Source organism: Eucalyptus grandis, chromosome 2 (genome assembly GCF_016545825.1).
Source record: "Eucalyptus grandis isolate ANBG69807.140 chromosome 2, ASM1654582v1, whole genome shotgun sequence".
Taxonomy (NCBI): Eukaryota; Viridiplantae; Streptophyta; class Magnoliopsida; order Myrtales; family Myrtaceae; genus Eucalyptus; species Eucalyptus grandis.
This window is the reverse complement of record NC_052613.1, coordinates 51,889,100-51,903,942: the sequence shown is the minus strand read 5'-3', so window position 1 is coordinate 51,903,942 and position 14,843 is coordinate 51,889,100. Positions and strand designations below refer to the sequence as shown.

Below are 14,843 nucleotides of genomic sequence, written 5' to 3'. Positions count from 1 at the left end.
TTCCGACAATCAGTTGATGAACAACATGTAAAACAGAAAATGAAGTTTCTGAAGACAGAACAAGCTGGTCCAACAAAAAAAAATGGTAGTCATTGCACCACTTTATATCCCCTCGCAAGCTGAGATCGAGAAAATCAAAAAGGAAAACAAAGCTAGTAAGAAAGGAAATCATCTGTCTGGGCCAAACTTGATCAAATATACAAAGAAAGCAAGAAAGGAAGAAGGAAAATCATCAGTCTAGGTCAAACTCGATCAAATTATACTGGCCTTTTGCAAACTTAGCCATCCAGCCATAGCAAAAAATAAATGAAAAAAGAAAACAAAAACAAGTAGATATGTGTGTATATTTCAGCAAGTTCAGCAGTAATCGACAACGCAAAGGCAAGATTTCAATAATCATAAAAAAGAAAGAAAAAAGAAAACAAAAACAAGTCACCCAAAGAGTCATGAAAAAATGATTTTTTCAAGTCTTGTGTAGTGTTTTATGGGCCTCCGGCTACCCAAACCTCTGCATTTAGTGTCCCTCGATTATAAAAAAAAGAGTGACTTTGTTTGGATCTCTGTGCCCCAAGGCGAACGACATTAGCCTTTGATCTTCGAAGACACGAGTTGATTCGAGTCATTGCCTACCGCTATCCTTAAAAGATTGCTCAAGTACATTAGTAGCGTGGTTTGAAGGATGATAGCTTGTGCCGCATCACCCTGTGGTCGTGTCGTTACTTCTGATAAGCAACTCCAACATGCTCAAATCCCATTTTTTTTCAAGGCATTGGAGTCAACCGGACACGCACAGCAGCTCATCAGACGTCACCCCATATTAATAAGACAGCCTCGGCTTCATCCTCGTTCCAGCTCAGTTTCTTTATTTAGTGCAATCTCGAGGACAATGAAAGTCAAAGTCAACCCCCTTCACCTTCTCTTTCTCTGCGTCCCTACGCGGCGTTGCTTCCATCTTTTTTAGAGCTAGCTTAGCTTCATCTCTCATCTGCAAGAGCTCCAGATTTCAAGATATCAGCCTCATCAATCTCTTAGTAATTCAGACATGGCGCTCTCGGAAAGAAATTTCAGAATCAAGCTGACTGCGATTGTCCTGGCCATTTTCTTATCTCTTTCCATCTTCGCATCCTCATCGTCTAGCCATGCCTCTCCAGTTCTTTAAGTTCTTTAAGGTATGTGATGGGAATATCGGATTCCCAAAAACCGAATTCGATACTAAATCGAACCCCTAAAACAAGTGCAAAAGACGAGCCCGAGAAAATCACATGTATCACCGATCCTAAGGCACATCATAAAATCAAACATATCTTGTTAGCCACAGATTAAACACCGACGCCGATATAAAGAAGAGAAACTGATCCCGTTCGATCCGATGACATGAATTTGCCTTGAAGGGAAAAGAGTGTCGCATCCTTTTTCTTACTGTTCTTTTAGAGTGTTTCAAGGGAGAGAGGGAGGAGGAACGTACGTAAATCCAAAAGGTGGGTTCCTCCTCTCTTTTCCCCTTAAATACGTCATCTCCAAAGGACGTGTTCCTTCGGCAAAAGACGTCCCCCAAAAGTTACAACTCTTCAACGTATCCCTCCATTCATAGGTCCTAATCTTATGGGCCCGACTTTTAGGCCCAACATGGGCAGATGGGCCAACTTAGGCCCATCACAATAATAAATAAAACCATAAGTATGAAACTACTTTCGTCATAAAATCTAAACATTATTTGGCCTTTGACTTTCCTCATTATCAAGTAACTGGCAGGCCGGAGAGGCTTGACGTTGCGGCTGCTCAGCGGGTGCCAAAAGAGATCTCAAAAGATGGTTCCTGGATGCGAATTCCAAGTGTGGATGCAGAGTTTTCAGATGCCGGCAAAAAGGAGGCACCTAGCGCCTCCATCACCACCGGTCCGGGATTAGGCCGGACACTACTTCATCCGTGCCTCGCCGCCACCAAACTCGCCTCCCCCACCCTGAGCGATGACATGGAAAGATCCGAGAACCGAATTGTCCAAATATGCACCTTCTCCTCCGCCACAATGTACAAGTAGAGGAGCCGCCGCTTCTAGACATGTGAGAACATGCACTCGGGGCTTCAAGGAGCACCTCTGGCAAATAACAGTGTTATGACTAGCTTTTCGCACGATTTGAAGCCTCTGTCTCATTGATTTCCATGTGTTCTATTTTTAACTTGATACATCTATGGAAAGTGCAGTCAAAAGTTCCATTTCAATTTACTGGAAGTGCAAACTAGCACTCGTATGTACTCTTTCATATGACACTACAGAATAATCAGCATACTAAACCCAGCCTATAAAAAATCTCTAGCCGACAAAACCCGATCGACAAGGACTTGGGATGCAGTGCAGAAGTTCTAAAACCTCGACAGAAAGAAAATGGCTTGAGAATTCGACACGAGACGACATATCGCCCCGTTTCATCGAGAAGACAACTTACAATCATGCTGCAAATTACGTTAATAACCAACACGAATTCCTAACCATATGATGCAACTTAAATGAAGTGCAAATATATATATTCTTATAAAACCAAACATCATAGAGAAAATAGCTTCCCTACAAAAACACATAGAAAAAACTATATGTTCTACTCTACCCAATGCCTTTTGGGAAAGAAAAAAGCATATCGTTGATTTACCTTATGAACATGGACAGAGATTAAACTCAAGACATCGCATGCCAACACTATTACGAGCGGCGCAAAGGCTATACACCGTACCGTAATAGACATACACTGTTCATACACCTGTTCACTATTCACTTTACACCGTTCACTCGCATCTTGTTCACTTTACACTATTCAGCACTGTAGCAATTTCACTGTAGCACCCACTATAAATACACCCTCTCAACATAGAAGAAGGGGCTCGAAATTTCTCATCCCAGTATGTATATGAGGAGGAGTATGGTAGGCTTTGGGTAAGTCTGGTTTGGAATTTTCTGGGTGTATGGGGTGAGGCTCCCCAGTGTGAGGGGTGTATGACTTTACTGATGGATATAGTGGAATAAATGATATTTTCTGTATTGTTTTTATAAGCAAAGTGAGTGAACCTTGCCGATTCTGTTTCCACTAAAATTTGCTCATAATAAGCAAGGGTTTTGTTTGTATTGTGGGGTTTGAAAAGCCAATTTTTGAAAATATGTTTTTGCAAATTTTATTGGATCTTCATCGAAGAATCCGTCTTCCACATCAATATTTTTGAAAAGATATTTTGGGGAAAAATTTTGATCTTTGAGAAGGAGGGGTTGTCTGAGGCCTAATAACCACCTCACTCGAAATTCTTTTGTATTCCACTTGTTTGTTTTTGTGTAGCAAGCGGGGAAGGATTGTTACTTACCTCTATGGCACTGGATGGCTCTTTCTTTACGTTTTGTAAAGACTGGGCAAGTAGTAATATTGTTTCTTTTGGTAGTATGTTGGCTAACTGATTAAAGGCTAGCATGGGTTCAGAATGACTGGGTTCTGTTGTCAAAGGTGTTTGTTGTAAGAATATATGGTTGTTTTCTGCCATTTGGAGCCATGTCTTGACGGATGTTAAGCCTTTTGGTTTTGGTGGTGTATTGGAGGGTTCGGTAGTGGCTTTGCCTTTGCCTTTGTCTTTTTTGGGTCTTGGCATGATTGTATCCCCTGTAAAAATTCTCTTGTGAGAAAATCGGTAATGAATTTGAATATATATATATATATATATATATAGAGCAAAGTCCAGCCCGGGGCCCAGTCCCAGCCCAGTTGCAGTTGCTATAGCAAAGAAGATTGGACTCGGCCCGAATTATTTGGGCCCGTGCAGGCACGTCCAGTGGGCCACGCTCTTATGAGAATTGTCGCGATACGGCGTCGTGGCATGTGGAAATCCCCATCCCCGTTCCACCAAGCTTACCCAGGAGGAGCAAAACGAGAGGGAGGAAAAGCCGCTTCAGCTCGGATCCCCGAAGCTTTTCCCCTGCGAATCAAGGCTCGAAGGCTCGAAGGCTCGAATAGCTCTCTCTTTCTCTGTTTCTCACTCCGCCATTACCACGCCAATTCCCGGGGACGAGAAGAGGACGACGAAGCTCCTCTCAGCGCGCTCGTTCTCCTCGGCCGCGTGTCGAGCTCTAAGCGATCGGAGCAGCCGACGGCGGATCGGGACCTCTGAGGCCGGGGAGCTGGATGGGTAGGTCCCGCGGCTGACCGGACGCTCGGATCTCTGCGATTCCGACCCGATCCGATCCCGATCCGATCGAGGCCTCCAATTCGATCGCGAACCGAGCGAGCGAGCGAGCGAGGGAGGGGGATGGCCGGAGCGGTGTCGGCGCTGTTCCTCCTGGACATCAAGGGGCGCGTCCTCGTGTGGCGCGACTACCGCGGCGACGTCTCCGCCGTCCAGGCCGAGCGCTTCTTCACCAAGCTCATCGAGAAGGAGGTCCGTTTCCTTTCGATTCGTGTGTTTTTTTTTTTTTTTGGTGGTGGACTCGCGAGTTTAGGAGAGGAGGAATTTTTGCTTCTCGGCTGAAGGCTTTAATCGGGGAGGTTTCTGGAATCGCATGCGATTTGAATGCGTTGTGGTTGTGTGAGATGGAGACTGATGCTCGTGAATTGGGTGGAATCTGTTCTTAGTTTGCTTGATTTTGACCTATATGAATTCCATTGCGACCTCGATTACGTTGCTTTCGCGTCCACGCCGTGGGAATTTGGCTGACTTTTGTGTAATTCTGGTATCTGGATTGCCATTTCAGGGTGATCCACAGTCTCAGGATCCGGTCGTGTATGACAATGGCGTCACCTATATGTTTATACAGCATAGCAATGTTTACTTGATGGTAGCGGCACGGCAGAACTGCAATGCTGCCAGCCTTCTTTTTTCCTACACCGAGTTGTTGATGTAAGAGCTATTGGTAAATTTTATGTTCACACTTTAAACTTCGATAGCCTACACACTTTCTAGCCCAGTGTTGCGGAAAAGAAAAATGTAAATTGCTCGCGGGTAATGGGAATTGTGCATGTGTTGTGGCAGGTATTCAAGCATTATTTCGAGGAACTAGAGGAGGAATCGCTTAGAGATAACTTTGTAGTTGTGGTAAGATGCTTTGCACGTTGTTTCTATTGTTTCCCATTCTGTCTCTGGTCCGCTGGATCATTTAGGGCTCAATAATCATTTTTCTCTTTTTTATGGATGAATATTTGGGTATTGATGAATAATTTGTTGAATCCTCTGCTCACTTTGTTTCTTTGGCAGTATGAATTACTCGATGAAATGATGGACTTCGGTTACCCTCAGTATACTGAAGCAAAAATTTTAAGTGAGTTCATCAAGACCGATGCTTATAGGATGGAAGTATCTCAAAGGCCGCCAATGGCTGTAACAAATGCAGTTTCTTGGCGTAGTGAAGGGATACGTTATAAGAAGAATGAAGTAAGTCTATTTTAATTTTCCACCCAAGATCTTTCCTCTCTTCCAGTGTCATCTTTTTCCAGTAATTGGAATGTAATAAGCGTGTCTGATCTTGTAGGTATTCTTGGATGTTGTGGAGAGTGTCAATATACTTGTCAATAGCAACGGGCAAATTATCAGATCAGATGTGGTTGGAGCTTTGAAAATGAGAACGTATCTGAGGTTTGTTATTCACCAATTCTCAACTATCTACACAAAAATTTAAAAAAAAGAAGACGGAGGTTGCACCACTTTAATATTTTTTCTTAGGTTTAGAAATAGTAAACATAATTTTTTCTGAGTTATTGTACTTTGATCCGTCAAAGAACAGCAGTTGGTCTCCCATCCTAAATCTACTAAAGATTGATAGTGTTCCTGTGCTGTGCAGTCTGTAAGCTGTAGAATGCTATTGTCTTCCCCCCCTATTAGCAGTAATCTTAAAACTCACATTTATTCACCACGCCTGTTCTGCTGATGCTTGAAATGTCTGAGGGTAGGTTCTGTGTATTTAAGTATTTTAGCTCTTCTCACCGTATGAAGTTGCTCATTGTTACCATAACTATGCAAGATTTATGCTACCAGAAGTCTTTCTAATTTTGGACTTAAAAGTAAGATCATGTAGTTTGGTAATGGAAGAAGTTAAACTTGTCATATCAACATGAATGTGAATTAGTATGTCTTGTGTCCTTTCAGTTTGCTTTTCATCTGATCATGATCTCTGGCATGTCTAAGATTAATGTAAGGACCTGGTTGAATGAATTTTGCCAACCAGACTGAATTTGGCCTCTGTATTCTGGAACCAACACAACAAACTCTAACTGATAACTCTCCGTAACAGCTTGTTGGATTGGTGAAACACTCTACTTTTGCTTGAAAAATAGTTTAATAATCTGGCTTCATCATTCAGAAGTAGAATGGAAAGCCAAAGGATTTCTGGACAGTAACTTGACAAATTTATCGCAACCCATAGTGTAATTAGAGGATGACAGTGGGCACAAGTGAACATAGGAACCTCTAAGTTGTTGCAAGGGTATTGCATTAAGATTCTCGGAAACTAGTCATTACAAATTTGAGAGCTCTGATTTTGGAGAGCCTGGACATTCATGTCAAGCATTCTAAGGGTGCATTTGGTAACATTTCTGTTTCCTAAAATAATTTTTGTTCAGAAATAGTTTTATTCCATGGACAAGTTCCTAGGAAGAAGGCATTTGGTAAGTGCACCAAATTTCTCTTCCCAGAATGGAAAAAGAATGGGAATACATTTAGTACTACCCTCAAACTTTTTTTGATGTATAATTTTTTTTTTTAATATTTTTCTAAAATTTTTCTAATTTTTTTGAATTTTTTCTTTCTTTTTTTCTCTCCCTTCGCCCTCTTCCTCTAACCAATACCAATCTCGTTGATGGCCAACAAACGGCCAAAGACGAGAGCCGACAAGGCTCGACCTTGCCAGGGCACTGTGCCACGGCTAGGCAAGGCTGACCTCATAGTGGCTAGGCGAGGTAGCCTTGCTCAGATCTAGCAAGGCAGAGCGTCACTCAGCCACTGCGAGTTCGACTTCACCGGGCCATGGTGAGGCCAACATCGCCCAACCACGGCGAGATCACCTCATCAGTTGTTGAGGCACGGTGACCGACTAAAGGGGGAAGAAGAATGGAAAATGTAGAAAATGACATTGTTTAAAAATTATTCCTAGGAACAAAGAAGTAGATTTTTTCAACTTCTTTTTGTTGTTCCAAATCTATTTCCTGGCCAATGATTTGTTTCGTAAAATAGAAAAATTAGTTGACATTACTAAATGAATTTATATTCTTTTTCTAGTTATTTTTGTTCCGGAAACAAAAAAAAATAAAAAAATAGAGAGATAGAATGATTACCAAACAGGACCTAATAGGCAAACTAGAGAGAGCGTGGAAAGAGGATGATGACAGCTGGGTAGAATATTGCATCCTCTTTGACATAGGGGATCTTGAAAATTCTTGACTTCCTATTGCTCTTTTGGGATGTAGAATTGTGACCTATGAGAGAAGGAGATGAGCTATAAAAACTCTTTTAGCTCTACAAAGACAGGAGCAGGAATGGGAATCTGTTGTTCTGCTCTATTTGGTCATTCTTTTTGTTTCTGACATTTTTCAGCATGATCTAGATTTTTAACTGATTATTTTTTTTTTTTTTTTTTTTTATAGTGGCATGCCGGAGTGCAAGCTTGGCCTAAATGATAGAGTATTATTGGAGGCCCAAGGTCGAACAACAAAGGGAAAGGCAATTGATTTGGATGACATAAAGTTCCATCAGTGAGTTGTCTAACTCCATGAGCTCCTATGTTGCCTGAACTGTTTGTTAAGATGATTATCCTTTCCTTTTTGGTTGTCCATCTCAGTATGATCTGATTTTGAATAACTCTGTGTTAAATTAGGTGTGTACGCTTGGCCCGCTTCGAAAATGATAGGACAATCTCCTTTATACCTCCTGATGGATCTTTTGACCTTATGACATACAGACTCAGTACTCAGGTTTGCTTCAAACTATGATTTTAGTTATTTCTTATCATTGCATCTGTAGTCTTCTGAAAGATGCATTTATATTTTCTACTTCAGGTAAAGCCACTTATCTGGGTGGAAGCCCAAGTAGAAAGGCATTCAAGAAGTCGTATTGAGATCATGGTAAAAGCAAGGAGCCAGTTCAAGGAGCGCAGGTGATTGTTCTTTAAATGATTATATAATTGCTTTTCTTGTTAGTGATTTATCAGCATTCTAAGTTTGATTTTAAAAAACAGTACTGCTACAAATGTTGAAATTGAGTTGCCAGTTCCTGCTGATTCTACGAATCCAAATGTTCGAACTTCAATGGGTTCTGCGGCGTATGCGCCAGAAAATGATGCGCTTGTCTGGAAAATAAAATCCTTTCCTGGTGGCAAGGTATGGCTGTGTATCTTCTCACTTGTGAGGGTTGGCTGTCTATATCATTGCATTTTAAAAGCATTTTGTTAAGCATACATAGCTAGCCATTCCATTCTCATTTGATTCTCCTTTGCAAAACTGAATTTGCAGGAGTATATGTTGAGGGCTGAATTCAGTCTACCCAGTATAACAGCTGAAGAAGCCACTCCTGAGAGAAAGGCCCCCATACGCGTGAAGTTTGAGATACCATATTTCACTGTCTCTGGCATACAGGTGCCTCTCTAAGTCACTTTGCTCAAATCTCTCCACTGCTATTTTAGTAAGAAGGGGAAGCTTTGCCATGAGAAGACGGACAGATTTTTTAATGCCAAGAGATCCAAGCATTACATTGTCCAAAATTAGCTTGTAAATTCTCAGTTTCTTAGATTGCCGGACGTATTCTGCGGTGAAAGCCTTTATCTCAACAAGCAAAGCAGAATATTCATTTCCTTTTTATGTTTGCTCCTTGACGTTGTTTTAGGTGCGGTACCTGAAGATTATTGAAAAGAGCGGCTACCAGGCTCTTCCCTGGGTGAGATACATCACTATGGCAGGCGAGTATGAACTGAGGCTTATCTGAGGTAGATTTACCAGACATGCCAAGACTGATGGACGATGACAGAAGCTTTAGAAAATGTGAGCTTTTTGAAGAGTGGTTTGATGCGGATAATATCGGTTGTCTTGTTTTCAACGCTTTATAATTATTCTTTTTGTTGGGGCTTAATTGTTGTTGGTTCCCCAAATGTAGTACTCACATACTTTTGATAGAATTACCATTTTGATAATGTGAATGAATGTGCTGTTGAGATCTTCAATTCAGCTTATATGTGCAGTAGGTCTTTTAAAAACACTTTGATCTTTGTCTCGAGTATAATAGCACATTCTGGTTCTTCAGTTTCTTATTGTGGATCCGTTCAGTATTCAGACTTGGTGACTTTGGATGAAGCCGGTGTTACGAGTGCTGTGATTAAAATAGGGTTGGAAAGATTTTAGCCACCGGATTGTTCTGGAAGAATCCAGCATGGTATTACCGATTTTCATATTCATAGTATGTGGACTACTGCTGGAATTTGTTTCTATTTTGGTTGAGCATTTGCCTTTGGTGATGCTGTGTTCAATTTAGAGGAAGATGATGGATAAGTTCGGTATCTAGCGGCCACCCTTGTAATCAAGATGTCTTGAGTTTGTCTTATACCACGGATGATACGGTCATCAGTAACGTTAGTTTCTTCTAGTTTCCCATGAAAGCAACGTGATGCTGTGTTCAATTTAGAAGAAGATGATGGATAAGTTCGGTATCTAGTGGCCACCCTTGTAATCAAGATGTCTTGAGTTTGTCTTATACCACGGATGATACGGTAATCAGTAACGTTAGTTCCTTTCTAGTTTCCCATGAAAGCAACGATTAAAACATGTTCAAAAACACGTTATGTTTCTGAAACAAACCATGTAGCTCTTGGATGAGTTGAAATATTGTGAAGATCAGAGAGAGAGCACAGCAAATGTCCGTAAGATGCAGAGAGAATTTCTGTATGCTCATGCCAGAAAATCTGCTTGCTTCAACTAATTTCACAAACTTAATTCCGAGCCTGCCTATAGCTTTCCTAACACTGCTAATATCAAAATGAGGGGCCAAAATCGGCATCAACTCAACAGAATGACATGGAGTTGGAGAAATGCTATAAGCTTCTTTCCAGTTTCCTCATCTACTCATCATCAGCAACTATGTTATTCGGCAATGTTGGCAGAGATTTTCTAAAAACATGCTTTCGGCATCGTTGGAAGATGCTATCATATATGAGATCGAACTGAACTCCGGCTCTCTCACGGTTCACAATGAACAGCATGTGATCAGCTTCCACCATCTTGTAGTACCTGCATTCCACCAATTCGCAACCGTGTAAGGCTAACCATCTCATTTTCTGTAAGTCAAGTCTTTGCTAGGACAACGACTAGCAGGAGAAAAACAATTCGGTGGTTTCCATCAAGAGAAAGTGGGTAACTGAAAAACGTCCTTTTTCGCCGGGGCTTTCAAACTTCCCATTTTCAAAAGCAAGATTTGATCCCACCACCAATTAAGTTGACGGGCACCTTACGTTTCAAAATGTTGAAACAGTTCGTGTGAAAGAGACGCAATGTACATAAAAATACTCCAAAGGATGCTGTTTGGATTGAATCGTCGGCCTCGAGGAAGGACAGAATAGATCATGATGCTTTATCGTAGCCCATCCGGATCACCTTAAGTGATTGTCGTTTATGCCATCTAATGATGCTGTTCCTTCATGGGGCGTATCATGGTGAAATATATCAAGTGTTGACCTCAAATCTTTGGATGAATGGATAAACTTCGCACAGAGATCTACTATAGCATAACACTGCTTCAAGGAATATTATGTGGAAGATAAGATAAGCCATTTAAGTTTTCTGGCTGAGGAATACTTGATTATTCTAGCCCGTCCTTTTCAATTGAGGGTGGAAACGGATGGGTAATAAGTCGGAACGACAAGATCACACGGTGATTTAACATTGACCATGTTGGTAGGGAAAGCTGTTAGCTACAGGTCGCAGAGAAATTTCATAGCTACTGCTTCCATTACGTTCATTCTTTGCTCGATACAGAATGATTTTTGTACTTCAAATTTAGTTGAATGAATCCCAAGTAATCCCATGCAAATGGCATAAATTAACATCATGCTGTTAGAGTTCGACATAAATTTCAAAGAGAACGAGTGAAAAGACCTCATTTTTTGTAGTTCATGTTTAGGTGGAAAATCATTTCTATAAAGTTGATCATTATGAGATATTACTCGGTCTTTAGCATAGAATGAGCAATAGTGAAGACAAGGAATAAATACTAACCAGATGCCTGGTTCCAGAGGTTGGCAATCGGCGTCCGACACGACATAATGACTAGGATGTTCGATCGGGAGGCGTGGGTGAGTCATGGACATAATGTTGAGTGCTCCATCATTATCCTGCCAATCTTCGTCCCTGTGAAAGTATTTTTTTTAAAACTATGAGATGAATTATAGTTTCTTTCCCTTTTATTCATGTCCTAACTTTTAGGTTCCTCTCGATGGATTATTCTCAATATGAACTGAATACAGAATACGATTCTTATATAAGCAGTGCATGAGAACTTACGGAATTCCTAGAACGCACAAATTAGTAAATGAAGTTGATGAGCTGATGGAATCTTGTCAAAATGAACTTCTAACACTATCTTAAGAAAGCTCTATCTGAGTTTCCATAAATGTACAGATAGTGAAACATATAACATAAGATTTTCACCTGTAGCCTTTGTAAGGAGGAGGAACATCTGGAGGATGCCGCCATTGACTCATCTGAAGCACCCTTATAAAAAACAGAGGGTGGATGCCTAGTACGCTTGAAGGAACTGTGAGGCCGAGGATCTTTCGAGTACGCTTGGTGGCGTAACTGAAATAAAAGGTATTGGGGAAAGTATGCAGATGGCTGTTCAATCGCATCGACCCTTGAATCGTGAGGTCTGGGAGAATCCAATCGCCAGAGGCAAAGGGGCCTGTATTTCCCAATATGCAATTTAACAGACCCCAAATCCCTACTTTCTTCCAAGAAATGCCAAAATGATCAAAACCAAAATTGTAATAGGCTTTCAGCCATGGGATGTCAAGCCAATCGTATACTATCACTCCGAGACGGCAAAGCTGAAGCAGACATACCGCCTTCATTGTCTTTCCATCCTCTGGCCTGTAAATTATTAAAGCTCAGTTCAACACTTCAGCAACAAAGAAAGGGGAAAAAAATCCAGCCAGATTAGAATCGCCTCTAGAAATCTACCTAAGCCAGTTGACCTTATAGAAATTGCACTAAGAAATCGAAATTGCAGTGTGACCCGTCAAAGAGATTCAAAAGCCAAAATAACAGGTAAAACCCAAACTTACCGCATTCCATCTAAGTAGGTTCTTGTGGTCCCATTGAATGCCCCTGATAAGGCTGTGATACTCAACACCCAGTTCTCAGAAGTGTTCTCATACCCATTAAAAGCCTAAAATCATCAAACCCAGTCGTTTGAAAATGTTGTCAATGACTGTCCTTCGATGTAATAGAGTATGCTAGATCGAGAGCAGGTACCTTATCAGCAAGCATCTGTTGCAAAACCCGAACAACCTGCGCTCCCGCCGAATGCCCCACAAAGTGGATTGGATGATCTTCATCCCATTCCGGATAATGCCCTGCAATGGCAAGCGCATCAATTTAGAAAACTCACATCGCTGAACCTTCACTGAGAAAAGCCACCATTTCCTGAGCAGGGAACTTCAAGTGAAAGACTTCGGGAGTAATTTTTTCCCTCAATATCTGCACACCTTGTTCGTAGATCCGCCCAAACTGCGAGTGCCCACAAGCCACACTATGTTCCTCGCCATAATCGACTTGCCCGCCTTTCAAATAATAGAACAGTTCGCGAGCCCTGGAATTTCAAACTTGCAGAAACCTCTCAGCATTTGCAGAAAAACCAAGACAAAGTGCTAAGATATGACCTTAAGTACAAGAAATTTACAAACTTTAAGCACGCACCTGTCGTATACACTGGTTAAAGATCCCAAATCAGGCACCAAAACTCTCTCGTCCTTCTTCTCTGCCCCCGCAAAATAAGATAAGCCTCCCAATCTCTGAAAACCATATGAAAATAAAACGAAAGAAAGAAAAAGAAAAGCCCACTTTCAGAGGGGGGAAAATAACGAAAGAGCAATTCATTCGAAGGCAACCAACGCTCAAATCATGATAAGATTACCATCACATACGTACCCCCTTCCCAAATCCAAAGATTCCATGAACCAACACAATAGGAGGCAAATTCTCAACATGGGTCGCCGCCGCCGGGTCTCTGCTTTCGTCAAGATTCGGGCTTGGCTTGCAGAGGCATTCTCGAAACGCCTGATATAGATCGCCGGCGACGGCCGAGCTGAATATGTAAAACCCATAAAGCAAATGCACCGCCGAGCTCACGAACAGCTCCGACAGCTGCAGCCCCAGCACCCCGAACCTTATCATCCCTCCACGACCAAAGACGAAGGAGGAAAACGAAAGAAACAGAGGAGGGGAGAGAGATAGAGAAAGGAACCTCCTTCGAACCCCAAAAAAGGTGGAAGGAAAAACAACAAACAGAAGAGGAGGGAGGGCTCTTCTTGGAGGGAAACTGTCAACAAAAAAAATGGAAAGAAAAGAAGAAGAAAGACATAAATCCGAACCCCTCTAATGATCCTCCATCACAAGCCGAGGAAGAGGAGGGGGTAAAGGAATTGACTTTTTCCTTGGCTTTTCTTGTGCTTTTTTTCCCAAGCGTTTCTTCTTCTTTGAAGGATTCCGCGAAATGGAGAGGGGGGGATTTAACGTTGGATGGTGACTCGGTTGCCTGCATTATTTATTTATTTATTTATTTATTTATTATTCATAATTTTATCGTGTTTGATCTTGCTACGAAGACTTTGAAAATGGCTTTGTTTTCCCTTCTTCACTTTCCCTCCACCGCACGAAGTCTCAACCAATCGGGAGGCGTTCACCGTCTGCCCATTTTCTTCCTGTCTTCCGTCCATGCAGATACCCCGCTCTACGGAACATCTAGGTAGGTTGGCGGTGGGCGGATCCACGTGGCCGCCGCAAGCATAATTATGTACCAAAAGTGGGGGCCCACTGATTGATTAATTATAGTGGACAAATCTTTATAATTAGGCAAATTTATTCGCGATTGTTGTTTTTTAGCCACAAATCATTGGCCTGTGCATTTATTAGTTATCGGTCGAATCACAAGCCAAAGCAAAAAATCTCATCTTATCCCATTTCCTCATTTTAAAATCAAGAATTTTATATGATGGAATAATTCTAAAAACTATAGATTAAGGACGACACTTATCGGAATATTTATGTATTCTATGTTGGATAATGAAAATAAAAATGGGTCCTTGTTAACAGTGCCACCGGGGCACTTGTAAGTACATCTAATATAGAAAAAATTTCTCCTTTTAATACGATCGATATCTACAGCATTAGAAAAATTACGATTCAGCCGATTTAAAAAAAATAAATAAATCGATGTTAATGAAATTCAATAATATGTATGGCCTGTAAGTCTGTGTAGATTTTTTGGAATTTGGGCCTGTTGTATATTTTTATTTGTTTCTTTAATGGATAAAGGGGGAGAGATATGCGCTGGATTGGGCTGGAAAATTCCCCTTATCAACAGCCAACTAACTCCCAACTGTACGTTGCGTTCCCCTACACGCGCCGCGTTCATCGTGGGGAGCACGCGTTCTTTTGTGAGTGGTCCGGTGCACGCAAAAGTAAAGACAGGAGCAACTTAAATAATTTAAGATACAGCTGTGCCTTCTTAGATTCATTTTTCTCTCAAACTTTGAGGTTTAGATTGACTCTTTTTTTTTCTAGTAGGCATAGCAAATGATTGTCTAAAATATTGAAATTCATTGAATGTTGCAATTAAAGAAAGAAAGA

The 14,843-nt window shown here is 41.3% G+C and overlaps 2 protein-coding genes across 3 annotated transcripts; one reads left to right on the top strand and one right to left on the bottom strand.

Moving 5' to 3' along the window:
• The first annotated feature begins 3,901 nt into the window (after window positions 1-3,901).
• LOC120290390 (AP-1 complex subunit mu-2-like) lies at window positions 3,902-9,204 on the top strand. The gene is given in 12 exon segments (XM_039306491.1): window positions 3,902-4,407; window positions 4,721-4,838; window positions 4,841-4,866; window positions 4,999-5,061; window positions 5,221-5,397; window positions 5,495-5,598; window positions 7,602-7,709; window positions 7,832-7,928; window positions 8,013-8,110; window positions 8,192-8,333; window positions 8,466-8,588; window positions 8,836-9,204. Coding segments are annotated over 12 exon segments (1,284 nt in total). The 5' UTR covers window positions 3,902-4,278; the 3' UTR covers window positions 8,935-9,204.
• A 582-nt stretch (window positions 9,205-9,786) lies between these two features.
• On the bottom strand, window positions 9,787-13,709 carry LOC104433515 (lipase). Of its 2 annotated transcripts, none has more exons than XM_010046284.3 (8): window positions 13,143-13,709; window positions 12,912-13,006; window positions 12,701-12,804; window positions 12,468-12,568; window positions 12,278-12,381; window positions 11,646-12,083; window positions 11,214-11,345; window positions 9,787-10,229 (listed from the first exon to the last, which is right to left on the bottom strand). In XM_010046284.3, the coding sequence occupies exons 1-8, from the start codon at window positions 13,386-13,388 to the stop codon at window positions 10,061-10,063; spliced, it is 1,389 nt and encodes a 462-aa protein (XP_010044586.2). In that variant the 5' UTR covers window positions 13,389-13,709; the 3' UTR covers window positions 9,787-10,060. The 2 variants fall into 2 exon arrangements, with proteins under 2 accessions (XP_010044586.2, XP_018724636.1); XM_018869091.2 differs by having other exon boundaries at window positions 13,129-13,281.
• Between the last annotated feature and the right edge of the window lie 1,134 nt (window positions 13,710-14,843).

Coding starts and splice junctions, on each gene's coding strand:
- LOC104433515 (XM_010046284.3), bottom strand. CDS start 13,388: ATGATAAGGTTCGGGGTGCTGGGGCTGCAGCTGTCGGAGCTGTTCGTG. Junction 13,007..13,142: donor TCTTTGGATTTGGGAAGGGG/GTACGTATGTGA, acceptor TATGGTTTTCAG/AGATTGGGAGGCTTATCTTA. Junction 12,805..12,911: donor TTAACCAGTGTATACGACAG/GTGCGTGCTTAA, acceptor TTGAAATTCCAG/GGCTCGCGAACTGTTCTATT.